This window comes from Protopterus annectens, chromosome 5.part0, assembly GCF_019279795.1.
Source record: "Protopterus annectens isolate FY-2018-M chromosome 5.part0, PAN1.0, whole genome shotgun sequence".
Classification (NCBI taxonomy): domain Eukaryota; kingdom Metazoa; phylum Chordata; order Ceratodontiformes; family Protopteridae; genus Protopterus; species Protopterus annectens.
The window spans coordinates 1,462,024,138-1,462,038,552 of record NC_056735.1 but is presented as its reverse complement, the minus strand read 5'-3'; the positions used below and the strand labels follow the sequence as shown (position 1 = coordinate 1,462,038,552).

The 14,415-nt window shown below is 37.4% G+C and overlaps 1 protein-coding gene across 10 annotated transcripts in view; it reads left to right on the top strand.

Annotated features, from left to right (window-relative positions):
* DOCK9 (dedicator of cytokinesis 9) overlaps positions 1–14,415 on the top strand; it is a 2,508,686-nt gene that overhangs the window by 1,785,596 nt on the left and 708,675 nt on the right. For all 10 annotated transcript variants that reach the window (XM_044071294.1, XM_044071300.1, XM_044071298.1 and 7 more), the window contains exons 24-26: positions 5,399–5,514; positions 5,696–5,765; positions 5,876–6,001. In XM_044071294.1, the coding sequence (XP_043927229.1) occupies positions 5,399–5,514; positions 5,696–5,765; positions 5,876–6,001 (312 nt within the window). The remainder of the gene's footprint in view (positions 1–5,398; positions 5,515–5,695; positions 5,766–5,875; positions 6,002–14,415) is intronic.

The window sequence follows — 14,415 nt, the reverse complement described above, 5'->3', positions numbered from 1 at the left end:
AAACTAACACTGTGACTGTCTGTAGGATGATCTTCCCATGGCATCTCATGACCTCACTGGGAATTACCCTAAATGAAGTTCATGAATGTATTTAGCTGATAGGGGTGGCTTGGTGGGTCTGTAGGCACAGATTTCTGTGTATACAAATGTCTGGGAGTGAATAGAATACTTAAGTACCTTTAAAATCTTCAGTGTGTCGAGTATGATTAGTTTTCAGTTAACGATACCGGGGAGAATTGTTTTGAAAAATTTTAAAGACAATTTGAACACATTTATAAAAACAAGACAAACAGTTACACAGCCATTTACATTTTGCAAACTTCCGATTAAATTAGGAAATCTTTAGTAATGAAGGAATCACTTAATCCTGTACTTTGTGCTGTTGAAATGTATTGTCAGTGGAAAAAAAGATGTCTTCTTATGAGAGGTATCACTACTTGGATTACCTGGAATTTAAAAGCAACAGAATGATCTGTAACCATTTGAAATGTCAGGACCCGTGAGTACCGAAATAAGGAGACTGAATGGCAGAAAGGTCAGACTTACATGTGTTAAGTCCGAGATGCCATTTTTCAGAATATTCCCATTTCTCTAAGGTATGGTGATCTTGGAGTTGGTATATATAAGTTTGTGGGGAGGGTGCAGGGGGTCTGCCCCCCCCCCCCACCACCACACACACACAAAACAAAAGAAGTTTTAAGGAAAAGAGCAGTTTTTGAAATTTGCTCTTCTCCTGTGATCTTTTTTTTTTTTTTTTTTTACTTTTTAGCATTCAACATTGTGAATGCAACATTTCAATTGGGAGCTGAATGATGTGCTTCACTCGCAAGATTCAGTAAAGCATTGGTGGCCTTCCTTTTTTTTCAGATCATACGTATGTTCATTAATACTTAATTTAAATGCTCTTTCTCTCTTATCTACATAAAACTGTTTGCTTATGCAAAATGCTCTGTGGATTAAACCAGAAAAAATTGCAGTCTGCAAAATTGTTTAAATAATGCCTTTTGTTTATGTATGCTCATTATATTTACCTTTGGAAACGAAAGAGCACCAGTGTTTTTTTTCTTGAAACACAAAGTGCCTTATATGGCAATGCCACTTAATAGTTTTCTTTCTAGTAATGCTTTCATGTTACACATTCTTTATAAGTAAACATAATTCTTGTACTTATCCTTCACTTCTTTGTTAGATTGTAGCATATCCCAAAGGTTAGAAATGACGTTTTCAATCTTTTAGAAAAGTAATCCATACTGGTAAACAAACTTCACTTGTGTATTTGTTTTACTCTTAGTGACATAATGGGGTGGGAGGTTGGCATAATGGTTAAGGGGTGGGAGGTTGGCATAATGGTTAAGGTGTTTACCTTACAAACATAAGGTGCAGGGTTTGATTCTCACATGGGGTAATTGGCTAGGCTGAAAAGGGCCCACAAGGGCAGTTAGCCTAGTACTAATCTATGAACCTATGATGACTGGTAGTGGGGACAGATGGTAGGCCCACTGTGTTGCCAGCACTAATTTCAGCAGCATGTTTTCTGTTGTTGATTTGATTTAACTTTTTTGTAACCATTTGTTATCATAACCTCATTCCAAAAACCATTAATGTTCCATATTTAATTTGTTTTCTGTTAAATAAAGTCAGATATATTGCAGACAACCCGAATAAGCTGGCTCTCAGGTATATTACTTTTAACTAGTTTTGGATAACAGATGTGATGAAATGGTAGACATTGTTAGTATTGTGGCATCATCTCCAAAGATGATGTTATAATACAAACAAAAATAATTGATTTGAATAATTGGCTTAGTTATTGATGGTATTTGTAATTTCGCATGTGAGTTTCCTGGCATTAATGATGCCATCAGTATCAAACCTGAGCTCAGACATAGAGTTAATACAATAAAATAAATCAAATATTTCTACAAATACACGTTTTTAAACATATACAACCTGGTCAGTGGCTCCCAACAGTTTCATAATATATGTTTTACTGATATTTGGTCACTGTCATTTTAAATGCTTGCTTGTTGTCTGCAATGACTATCAATTAAGGGTATATAAGGAATGTCGATCAATTTGAACCTGTTCAAGTCATTCTGACGAAAGCGCTCGACTGACACGTGTGGATTTTAAAATAAAGTGTGATAATCGATCGTATTGTGTGGAGTTTGCTATTCTACTTTTCCACTTCAGTGTGGTTCATATGGTTTATTGAGACATTCGGGGACTAGTTATTGGCCTGGAAGTGGTTGGTTCTAGTAGTCACCTGTGAACCTATATAAACAACTACTCAAACAGTGATTCCCAAGATCCTTTTACAATATTGCATCTAAAAATTTGATATTGTCATGAAAAATTTAGACACCTACTTCCAAAGGGGAACATGTTTAATGTAAGAAATCACAAAAAGATTAAACTATTGAAATTATTATTGGAAATAACAGGTCTGTTACTGATATAGTAGCTGAAATACTTATTATTACATTTGCTCTGCTCAGCTTTATGAAACTGATGTTGGTGTTCTTTAAAGGCTAACTAACTACATGCATGACTGTGGACCATGAACGTTCCTGTATCTGTTTCACATTTTTTGTAAGTAGAAATCTCCCTCAAACAGATTCATATTGTTTGAGTGAATGTATTCACCTAGAGCTAGCACCATTGGATAAAGGATTTGAGTAAAGTTAGAGTAGGTGTGTAATAACCTGTGGTAGCCTTCAGTGCCTTCCCTGTGCTCTGTATTACTGTATAAAGAACTGATATCCAGTAAAGTGAAACTATTGTTATTCTCGTTAAGTTTACTCTTCTGGCTTAATACAGTGTGTACTGTCTTTGGATTGTTTAATCAGTGGGTTTAGATCATAGTCCAGCCAGTTTAATAGTGATTCTGGTATCAAATTTTTACTCCCTGCATTTGGATATATGGTCAGCTTTGTTAAATCCTTGTGCATTTTAAGAATTAAGGTAAAATAAAAGGGAGCAGATGTATGTTGCATGTTGATATTTATATAGCTTGAAATGTCATGTTAAGAGATCTTCCAACATTTATTTATTATAAATTAGACTAATATAATCCTGATGTACTTTTTCATTGGTATCAGTATAGTTCAACAATGTTGAGGGGATTGGGAGGGTGGCCTAATGGTTAAGATGTTTGCCTTACAAACACAAGGTGCAGGGTTTGAGTCTCACAAGGGATAATTGGCTGGGTTTAAAATGGCTCACAAGAGCAGTTAGCTTAGTACTTATCTATGAACCTATGTGTGCATCTCTGAAACTTGGTGCACTTTGCTGAGAATAACTACAGTGTCTCCTTTATTTGCTTGTCTGATCATGTCAAGTCTAGACTGAAAGCTATTGTTATCAAGGTCAGCTCATTTGTCTTTAGTTAAAATGTCATAATATGGTGTAGAGGGATAAAGCTCTGACTTTGACCCACACAACCTGAGTTTAAATAAGAAGAGTGATGTAGTTTGCTGGCCTGCTTGCCTTCAGGCACTTGCTCCCCATGGTGAAATCTTCAGTGAAAGTCAGAGATCATGTGGGAGCACTTGCTTCAAGGAGGGCAAAGCAGTCTTGGGAGATGGTTACACTGCATGTTGAAAGACGTGACGTGCCTATTGTATGCAGAACCCTGGGGGTGGTACAGGACATCCTTGATGGCTGACTGAATGATGTCTTCTCTTGTCTAGCCCTTACCTCATTCATGCGGAATGAATGGGTCATTTGGCCGAGAGAGATAGATGGATGGATGATTGGCAGGCAGTGAGGGCAAAAAAGACAACAATAGCAAAATCAAAATATTAAAAATTTCTGATGGCCAGATAGTGAGTATGTTGTTCACAAACCTTGACAAACAACTAAAGAACTGGATGCACTGGGAGGAAAGTAATACAACAGGATCTAACAGGTATAATTGATACTAGTTTTCTTTGTATGCAAACATTTTAAATTGTAAACAAACCTACACAATTTTAAAATAAGATTGTCTACATACCATATAAATGGTGATTCATAAGTTTTAGGCAGGAAATGTTATGTCTGAAGAAAGCCATCACTTCATTTCATTGAACTGTAGGAAGTATTGATCTGGAAGGCAAACATAGTTTATTATTCTGTCACCCTACTGGTAACTCCTACAGTGAACATTTCTCTCTTGGAATTGACGTCATACTTCCATATGGAAAAAGCAGGCCACCTGACATGAATTGCTGTGAACAGCTTCACTGGTGAACTTTACCTGACCCAAAAATGACCCGCTGGTTAGTATTATTTTGCGGAAGATTTATACTTATAACGGGAGAAAGCGTTTTTGCAGAGAGGGTTGTGGATGTCCAGAACAAAATGCTAGCAAAGGTGGTGAAGAAAAGAAGAGCAAAAAAGTACAGTGGAGGAAAATACTAAGGACAGAAGTTGAAAAATTGTGAAATAGAAATTATTATAAACCAAGCTGTTGTCCATGTCAGCCTAGTGCTGTATAGCAGAGAACCCCAACTCAAAAACCAAAGAATGCGTGCTGAACGGTGAATCACAACTCGGAGAATTAGTCCACAACTATAGCTGATATTAGGAATGAGTACAGTTGTCAGTCATGTGTGAGATTGCCTTTGTTTCACTTAGAGATGCATATGGTGAGTATAAATAGTACATTGCATAGGGTTGGAGATTTTCAATTATGCCAGTGTCCAGGAGAGTCCTGTATATAATACACAGACCAGTATATGGAAGCCTAGAATAACAGGATGCTTTTACAGGCTTTCAATGCAAGTTTCTGCTACTGTTCTAAAGGCAGTGCTTTGACAGTTGTCATTTTCTTCAGTGTGTTCTATGTTTCACTGCAGTATCTATTTGCATATAACTGCATAGTGGACTGTTATGTGTATGATTGCAGAATAAAGACCAGTTTTGAATAAGTGCATTTTTTCTGTCTGGTGCATTTTTTGGACAGTACATTGTAATTTTCACATTTCTTTCCAGCTTTTTTTATAGGAGTAGCTTTTTATTCTTAAAGGTCTACTTAGAAAACATATGAATGCATGCCCCTCTCCAGTTAAACATGCAATGATTTGGCTTTATGGTGCTGTAATCCTTAAGAGAGACATTTATTTGGTGAGCTTTGGAAAATTGGCGCTCAAGATTTTGAGAAGATAATCTGATAGTATATGCCTTCTCTAGTTTTGCACTGTCTTGGTGTAGTGACAATAGCTCACAAAGGTACTTCTGTGGTAAACATTGGTGAATTGGGTCAGTTTTGTAAGTCTGTGAGAGGTACACACTGTGTTACTTACAGAGGATAGTTGATGTTACTTAATGTAGCAGAATGAAGTTAAGGACATACTTACTAACAAATCATTGTTACTAAGTTCTTTATCATAATAAATGTATGTTTGTTTTTCAGAGTATGCATGCCATGGAAGGCCATGTGGTAATCAAATTTTTGCCCACAACCCTAAATCAGTTATTCAGAGTACTCACCAGAACATCTCAAGATGATGTTGCAGTAAATGTAAGCAGGTAATGACCATAGTCAAATATGCAATGCATGTAGCATTAGGAACAGAGTCTAAGTACACTGACACTAAACTGTAATATATGCATATCTTATAGCCCACACTAATTTTTAGTATTTGATGCTGAAATATGCCGATTGTCTTTTTCTAAATATTTTTTTCTTAATATTCTTTCTTATTTTAAGAGTAATCATCCATATTGTGTCCCAGTGCCATGAAGAAGGATTGGAGAGCTACTTAAGATCCTATGTAAAGGTACGTGGGTTATGGCCCTTGTTTGCTCTTTATGTATTTATTTGTCTGCTTGCCTGAAAAACACATTGAAAGTTTTAGCACATAAACTACTTTCTTTTTTCTTTTTTAAGTATGTTTTTAAGACTGAGCCAATAACTGACACAAATACCAAGACTGTTCACGAAGAACTGACCAAGTCAATGACTACAATTCTTAAACCATCAACTGACTTTCTCACCTGCAACAAACTACTGAAGGTATTTCCTGCTTTGTATTCCCTTTTATTTCAATACTAGCATTGTGTTTGTATGCACAGTTATAGCATTTCAGCCTAGAAATATTTGGTTTATTTATTTATTTTTTTAACAAACTCAAGACTCGCTGCAGGCTAAATATTCTAGAAGAAATCCTGTTATAATAAGTGAAATGTCAGGTGTTACTTTCAATATACTTGTTTCTTAAGCATACCGGGAATAATTTCATCCAATAGATGCTGTTGGAATATCATATTTCTTTAATACTCCGTAAAAATACAAGCTGTCAAGTGTCACTTTGTAATATTTACTGCATCTTCTAAAATGTAGCAACTGTAATCGTGCTGTAATACAGCTGTACACTGCTTTTGTGGTCAGAGTTTTGGCTGAGGAGCTAATGAGATCATGACATATTTTTTAAATGTGTGCTTTTTGGGGTTTTTAAGTATGTGCCAAAATGTGTCAGACAGCTTATCACAACACAAACTGCAGGTTTCACAAATGAATTGTGCTGTAGAACGTATAGCATCTGTTTAGTAAATTGTCTGTTGAATAACTGTCTTGTGTGGTTCAGAAATCTCTCGGATAAGGAAATCAAAGCACAACAAAAAGATTGCTACATTACTGCAATATGATTCAAACTGTCCTTATTAACAGTGAAATGGTTAGAAAACTAGCTTGAGGTGGGCTTATAGCAAGCATTACAGTGGAATGAGTGAGTTATTAAGAAAAATCGGACGTTGACATCAGAAATGCTGGTGTTTGTATTATCAGGCATTCAAGTACTAGTCCTGTAAGCATTTAAGTACTAGTTCTAGAAAATGTCTTGGATGTGATTGTTTCTGTTATATGCAATGTGTGCTTCACTTAGGATGTCTGTTGTAATAATCTGTTAGTGTACTATCTCTGGCATGGATCATAACTAAAGAATTGTTGTTTATTTTACTGTCTTATGACAATAAAGTGCTCTTTAGGTGAAAGGATCAGCATACATGTGTAACTGCCACCCTGATATATACTGCATCTTCCCGCCCCTAAAATAAGTACTTGAAGCTTCTTTGCTGTAGCCCTCAGACCACTCCAAACCTGGTGGCTGATTAAGTAGTGCAGTACATATTACTGGTCCCATATCTGCTTTACTGTAACTCAGCTTCAAGCATCATCAGAAGGCCTGTGTGTCATGGAGTTCATGGAGGAATATTGAGGAAGCATGATAAGTGGGTATCTGATGAAAGCCATGGTTAGATGGCTTTGTAACAGGTTCAGGTGTAAAAGGTAGAAAGCAACAGGAGGCAATACGTACCTTTAAACCTCAAAGTACAAACAATCTGGACAAAGCCAGATATAATGGGGGGGGAACAAAGCCCCAAGATCAGGGACAAATTTGAAATATTGCCTGTTTAAACTTAGGAATTTGCTAGAATAACATATTTTGCATTTGTATGCATTTTCTGAAGAATCTGGAGCCTGAAACTCAAATCTGTTATTACTTCAGTGACTTCATTTCTTGACTTTGGTCCTCAGTGATATGCCAGAAAACCCCATATTTTATGAGGAATAGAACAAAATATGAGGAAAAGGTATGGACATTTTGCATAAACCTGGGCAGTTGGGAGATATGAGGTAGGATGAGTTTGTGTGGGGAGCGTACCCGTGAAGCACTGAAGTTAGTAGTGTCATGACCGCTGTCCCTTCTAAACTGCACCTGAGAGTGACCACACAAGAAGCCATAGTGAAACATCCATGCATATGGCATGGACAGCTGCACACATGCCTGCAAAAAGCCCTGATTTTTGCATAATTTCATGTGCGGAAACACTTTGTATATGCAACTGTATAACGATTGTTAAGCAGCTAGCATTCATTATGAGGTGCAGCAATTTAAACAGAACAATTCTATACATGCAGTTTAGTGAAGTCAGTGTACTACAGTTCACATAAGCACAAAGAGGGCTGGTGAGAGGTGAACAGTCTGTGTAGAATAGGGTTATTTAGAGAAAGTCTTGAGTTTGGCATTTTTGATTATTTCCTGTGTCTGAAGTCCATTGCCAAATGTTTTATACAGTAGCACTTTTTAGTTGTTTTCTGTGTGTGTGGCAAATTAGTTGTCCTTAATTTTGTTCCTAAATATTGTTAAGAGTTTGTTTCCCTTAATATTGTCTTCACTTGCATCATTTAAGCAATTGCAACCACACTTTTGTTTTGGGAACAGCTAGGGCACCTCCAACTAGGGGAAGTTGTGTGATTACAGTATATTAAATATAACAACTAGAGCAGCCATACCTGTTGTGAAAAAATTGAGGGGCTGCCATCCCAGCCATATAGAATTTTGTAAATAATTCTGTGTCATTGTAAATATTAATATGATCCACAGGCTAGTTTCACAAATGTAAGAAAACTGTGTTATGTGCTACGCTTTAAAAATGTAACCACAGTGCACCCTGCTGGAAGAAAGCTGATAAGTAAATAATTTACAACTGTGTATGATCTCAAGCTTGGAGACAGGATGTCTAGCCAGGAAATTATTTCTATTGTCCTAAGACAGAGATACATACTAGGTTTCACATGTAAAGTGTCTTTTATTGCTGTGACTTCCTGGCAGGTGCAGATTACAAAGAAATGTTAAATTTTAAGTTCTGTGAGCCTGGGAAAAGTGTCAAGAATGATGTAATTTGAAATGACTCAGCAGTAATGTGTATTATCAATTTAAGACTTTCTCAGAGAGAAACTTCCCAAAATTTAGGTAATGAAACCATCACTCTAGGTGATGTAAATATCGATTGGCCAGATATAGGCCACAACAACCCTTCAAAAAACATAAATCTTTACAACTTCTCCCAACTAATTGAAGACATCACTAGACCTCACAAAAATTGCAACTGGGTCTCCACAATAGACTGGATATTAGTGTCCCACCCTTTCAGTGTCATCAGTGCATTCATACTACCTAATACCATTAGTGACCACCACCCAGCATTTTTCATACGCAAAACTATTCCAACCACAGGCCAACACCAATACAAATCTACCAGAAATTTTACTAAGTTCCAGTCATCCATATTTAATGAAACCTTAGCTAAAGTAAACTGTAACCCCCTCAAATCCCTACCACTTAATGAGGCTGTTGAATTCTTTAACTCAACATTTCTTGACATCCTAAATAGGCAAGCACCCACCAAAAATGAATAAAACATAACCATGCATGCTGGCTCTCAAAATCCACCAAAGAAGTAATGTCCACAAGGGATAAAATCTGGAAACCATGGCAGAAAAACAAAGACCCCTCAACTCTACTACATTACAAGCAACTCCGTAACCAGGCAAAACTTCTAATAACCACTGATAAAAAAAAGACCACTACTTCCACCTACAAAGCCAACATAAAAATAATCCCCTAAAATTCTGGTCTTCTATCAGCCAACTATTACACCCAGGCTCTCAAAGCAATCCACCCCCTGACCCACAAAAAACTCCCACTGAACTTGCTACCCTCTTCAATTCCTACTTCATTGACACCATAGCTAACCTAACCACCACCTTTCCTACAGTTAACAGAAACACCACCAAGACAGCTACCCTTAACCCTAACCTAAAATTCTTCCCCATACCCACCAGCACAATAAAAAAACTTTTACTTAAGCTAAAACCCTATACTCTCGCCCCTGACGATCTATCCCCACACTTCCTGCAGCTAGCAGCAAACTCTATAGCTTATCCCATCAGCATACTCATTAACAGATCAATTAAAGAATCCCTTGTCCCAGACATCTGGAAAAAAGCATTCATTCTTCCCTTACACAAAGGTGGCACCAACAAAGACTCCACAAACTTTCGACCCATAGCAATTCTCTCACCCCTCTCTAAAATACTGGAAAAATGCATCCATGCCCAACTCCTCAACCACCTGCATGAAAATCAAATTTTATCACCCACTCAGCATGGTTTCAGACCAGGGCACAGCACCACTACCGCCCTCCTATCCTTCCTTGATACAGTTAACCGGGCACGGGATTCTGTTAAAATAATTGCTTCACTTTTCCTTGACCTCTCCAAAACTTTTTATACCATTTCCCACACTATCCTACTTTCTAAACTATCCACCCTCCACATTTCTCCCCCTACCCTACAATGGTAAAACAGCTATCTCTCCAATAGGCAGCAGTCCACTAAATGGCAACAGTCTTACTCTCCCTTCCTCAATACTTTCACAGGGGTACCCCAGGGCTCCATACTTGGTTCTTTCTTATTTAGCATCTTTATTAACAACTTTCACACCACTCTCCCACAATGCTCAGTAATCCAGTATGCTGATGACTCTACAATAATATGCACTGCAAATTCCAGCTCTGAACTCCAGCAAATTACCCAGAATGCCCTCACATCTGCTGAATCTTGGATGCTTAACAATCATCTTGCCCTAAATCCAAAAAAAAAAAACTAAACTAGTAATTTTTACTCCTAGGAAAACCACTCCATTTGATAAAAAACTCTTCACTATACAAGCCCAAGACAATACCACTATAGAAGTTGTCCCACACACTAAATTACTAGGCATTATTATAGATGAAAACCTTAACTTTGACCTACACATAAACAATAACATCAAAAAAACACACCAAAAGCTTGGTATGCTCTACAGGTACCAACATTTTTTAGCCTCTCTACAAGACAAACCCTTGCAACTACCTTTTTATTACCCTCTCTCCTTTATGGTGCCCCTCTCCTCACTAATATCTGAAATTCTACAAAATCCAAACTTGCTATGTGTTACAACAGAATCACAAAATTTGCCACCAATGCCACATTCTCATCCCACCACTGTAAGCCACTGAAACAATTAGGGTGGCTGGAACTCCCCCACCATCTCTCATTCACCCAACTAACTACTGTGCACAAAATAATCTACAGACCTATAGACTGTCCTGCTCTCTCAACTCTACTTGCCAAATACCATTCCAGCAAGCATCTAAGATCTGAAAATCATCTACTTCTAAAAGTAGATAAGCCCACCTTACCTGCTGGACAACTCCTCTATGCCTTCACCATCGCCAAACTATGGAACTCACAGGCAGCACCACCACCTTCAAGCAAATGCTGAAAAATCATCTCAACTCTTCCTGGCTATGTTCCTGCTCTATAACCTAACCTCTTCACTCTCCTTATATGATTACTAAACTCCTATGTCTTTTGCTACTAGTGACTGATGATATTTTCTCCATATTTATTTTTATCTTTACTTGTTGATACTGGTACAATAATACTGATCTCTGTTTATACCACTCTGATTGAATTCATTGAATTCTGTTTTAATGTATATTTTCTGTATATATTACTGTAATCAAACAAACTAGATTCCTGCTTTTATGTATGCATTCTATATATGTTACTATATTTACTATCTGTAACACTGTTTCTGCTTCTGTACTAATTAATGTTTATATTTTTCTGTATCTTGTTGGAGCTTTTCTCCCCGGGCCTCCACTGAAAATGGGCTCTTTTAGGCCCAGTGGACTTATCCCGGTAAACAAAAGCAATAAATAAAATAAATAATTTAGCATTTTGTATTTGTGTCTGAACCTGAACACATCAGCTCAACAGCACTTTGCCTTACTCTGTATGTAAGTTATTTAGGTACAGTGATTTCTCTTAGACACAGATAGAAATTCTTCCCCATACCCACCAGCACAATAAAAAAACAATGATTAGTTTAGATATTTTCTGTATTTATATCAGACTATCATGCAATGTTGTTTTAAAGTATTTTCTGTGATTTCTGAACTCTCTGTTGTCACTGTGTTGAGTTAATAAGTATTGTCTTGTTTTTTATTTATTGTTATTAAATATTTTAAACCTTTTAACTGTGGCTGTTTTGTGTAGAGATAATTTAAGGTGTTAGTGTACTTGCATGTATTTGGTGATACTGTAAAGGCCACTCCTAAATAGCCTTCAAGTTTCAGTTACACTTACCAGTTGGATAATAGGAACATTATACAGTAGAATTGGACGCCCTTTGGTAAGGGCCTTTAAGTTGGTGGCAGTGGATTACTACCTTACAGCCTGGGCAGAAGGGGGCATTGCTAGTGAACCTGTGCTAGCCTTCCCCAGGAGAGACTGTGTGTTTGTATGCAAATCAAATCTCAAAGTGTGTGTGTTTCAGCTAATTAGGCAGGGACACAAAGCACTGGGTGGACAGAGAGGGTACTGGAGGTTGTGGCTTGCTACTCGGTTGAGATCTGAACCCTATAGCTGTGCCAGTGGGGAGTCTTATTGGGGATCTGGAGAGAAAGGGAGAAACCAGCCCCAGACTGACTGTGATCTCTGTGTGCTCCTAAGGGAAATTACTTACTTTACTATGTATGCAGTTGTTATCCTCCCATTGTGGGCGCCCCTCACTGGTGTTAGGATTGAGGCTCCTTGATTACTGGGCCAGTGCACGGGCATCACACCTGTCTCAATATGTTAAAGAACAGATTTTTATATGCTGTCATTTTGTTTGCATATCATTACCAAATGCACATAAAAGCATCTCATTATTACAAAGCATATCTCAGAAAGCATACATACTGTTTGCTAATCATCTTAGCAGCATGCAAATACGTTTAATTACATGATTATCTCAAATGTGGTCTCAAATAAGTTGAAAGCTCTCAACACAATGTGCATTTTCAAAAGAAGCGTACTCTTGTAAACCAATCCTTACTAAAATAAGAGAATTTTTATCCATCAGTACCTTAAATGTAAAAATGATAAAAACTCTGACAAATTTAAAAGTCTATAGCATGTGTAAAAGAAATCAAATGAATTCCTGGATAAGTGCACAGTTATAGTAGCACTGCTCCAAAGACTACTTTTCATGGCTTTAATGTCCAGATTGTTTAACAGAAGTACAAATTTCACCATAATTCATTCTTTGAAAGGGGGAATAAATGTTCAAAACATGCCTTATTAGTTGTCTTTCTGACATTTAATTAAACAAGAAGAGAAAGCAAACATATTTTTTATGCAAATACAGTCTAATAGATTCATTCAAATGTAATTTTCAGCAAGTGTTAGCTAGCAAAACTGATTCCCTATAAGGATATCATTGCAACTATTTAAAGACAATGTATGCCATGAATATTTCTTCAGCATCCTATTTTCTTTTTACTAGCGCCACAATTTCCATCACATCTCAGTAACTTGTTTTATTTTAGATTTTTACTTCCTAGGTCTTTATTAAATATAACATTGCCTTTTCATCTCCCATCATAGCCAAAGAGTTTCATAACCCAAAAGCATTTCTAACTTAATGACACGTTTGTCAAGAACTTGCCTCACCACATATTTAAGCTCCAGTGTGTGCGTGTTTGTGTGTTATCTTGGATACAATGAAAAGAATTTTCCATTCCCTAATACACACGTATATCACACCCCAGCATGCACGTTCAGATGAAATATTTGTATGTTTAACTGAGACGTAAAAAATATTTGTGTAAACATTTCCTGATAAGAGGTTCTAAACTTCCTAGACTTCATAACATACTTGGATGATTGAGGTGCATGCCTGCAAGTTTTCTCACCTACCTCTTCTTCTTTCTCAAATAGCATGTATAACCTTGTTTTGTCCATTACCTTCCTAACTGTCCTCACGCTTTGTACTGTACTTAATAACCTTTTACTAATCAAGTCCGCTCTTCCTTCTAATAGCGGTGATGTCAGAGCAGGGAGCATCCTTCTCAAATGTTTAAGACCCATTAGACACTGCAGCTGCTATGTTATCAAAATTACTAACTCAACGCATTATGCAGACTACGTTTCCGTGTAATTTGAGGCCAAGTACACAACATAGCTATGTTACGTATTTGGTTCTCAAAAAGTCAGGTTAGTTTTCCTTGATTATGGATATGGATAGTAACCTACAAGCTGTGTAAGTGTTTTTAGGCCATTATTCTTGTGTACAGGTCAGCCTTATTTTTTTTTTCTCCCTATCAGCTGTCACCACCTTTCTTAACACACTGGGTCTGCTGGACCTGTCTTTACCTCCCCGGCTTGACTCATGTCCATGGCCAATGAAGAGATTGAGGACACTGGTGCCGCATCATACTGCTGCCAGGGAGTGCATCGTAACTCCTACTGCCTTTCAGTTGCCTTTCAAATTCTGCTTTTGCTACCTTCTGGAGGTGCTACATGCTACCATGCCTATGTAACCTCTTGACTAAGTGGCACACTATTTATTCACCTGGCTCATAAAGCCACTTTACAGCACTAAGCCTAGACTTCTTCAGTGTCTTAGGATGGTCAAGCCGACATTAGTCTCTCAGTCCCATCTCCCTGAAGCTTCTCCAGTACCTGTTCTGCTAATTGAGCATGAGTCATCTGTAGCACTGTAAAGGGTTGGATCCCTGTGCACCATGGGGCTGCCCATTTCAAGCTTATTT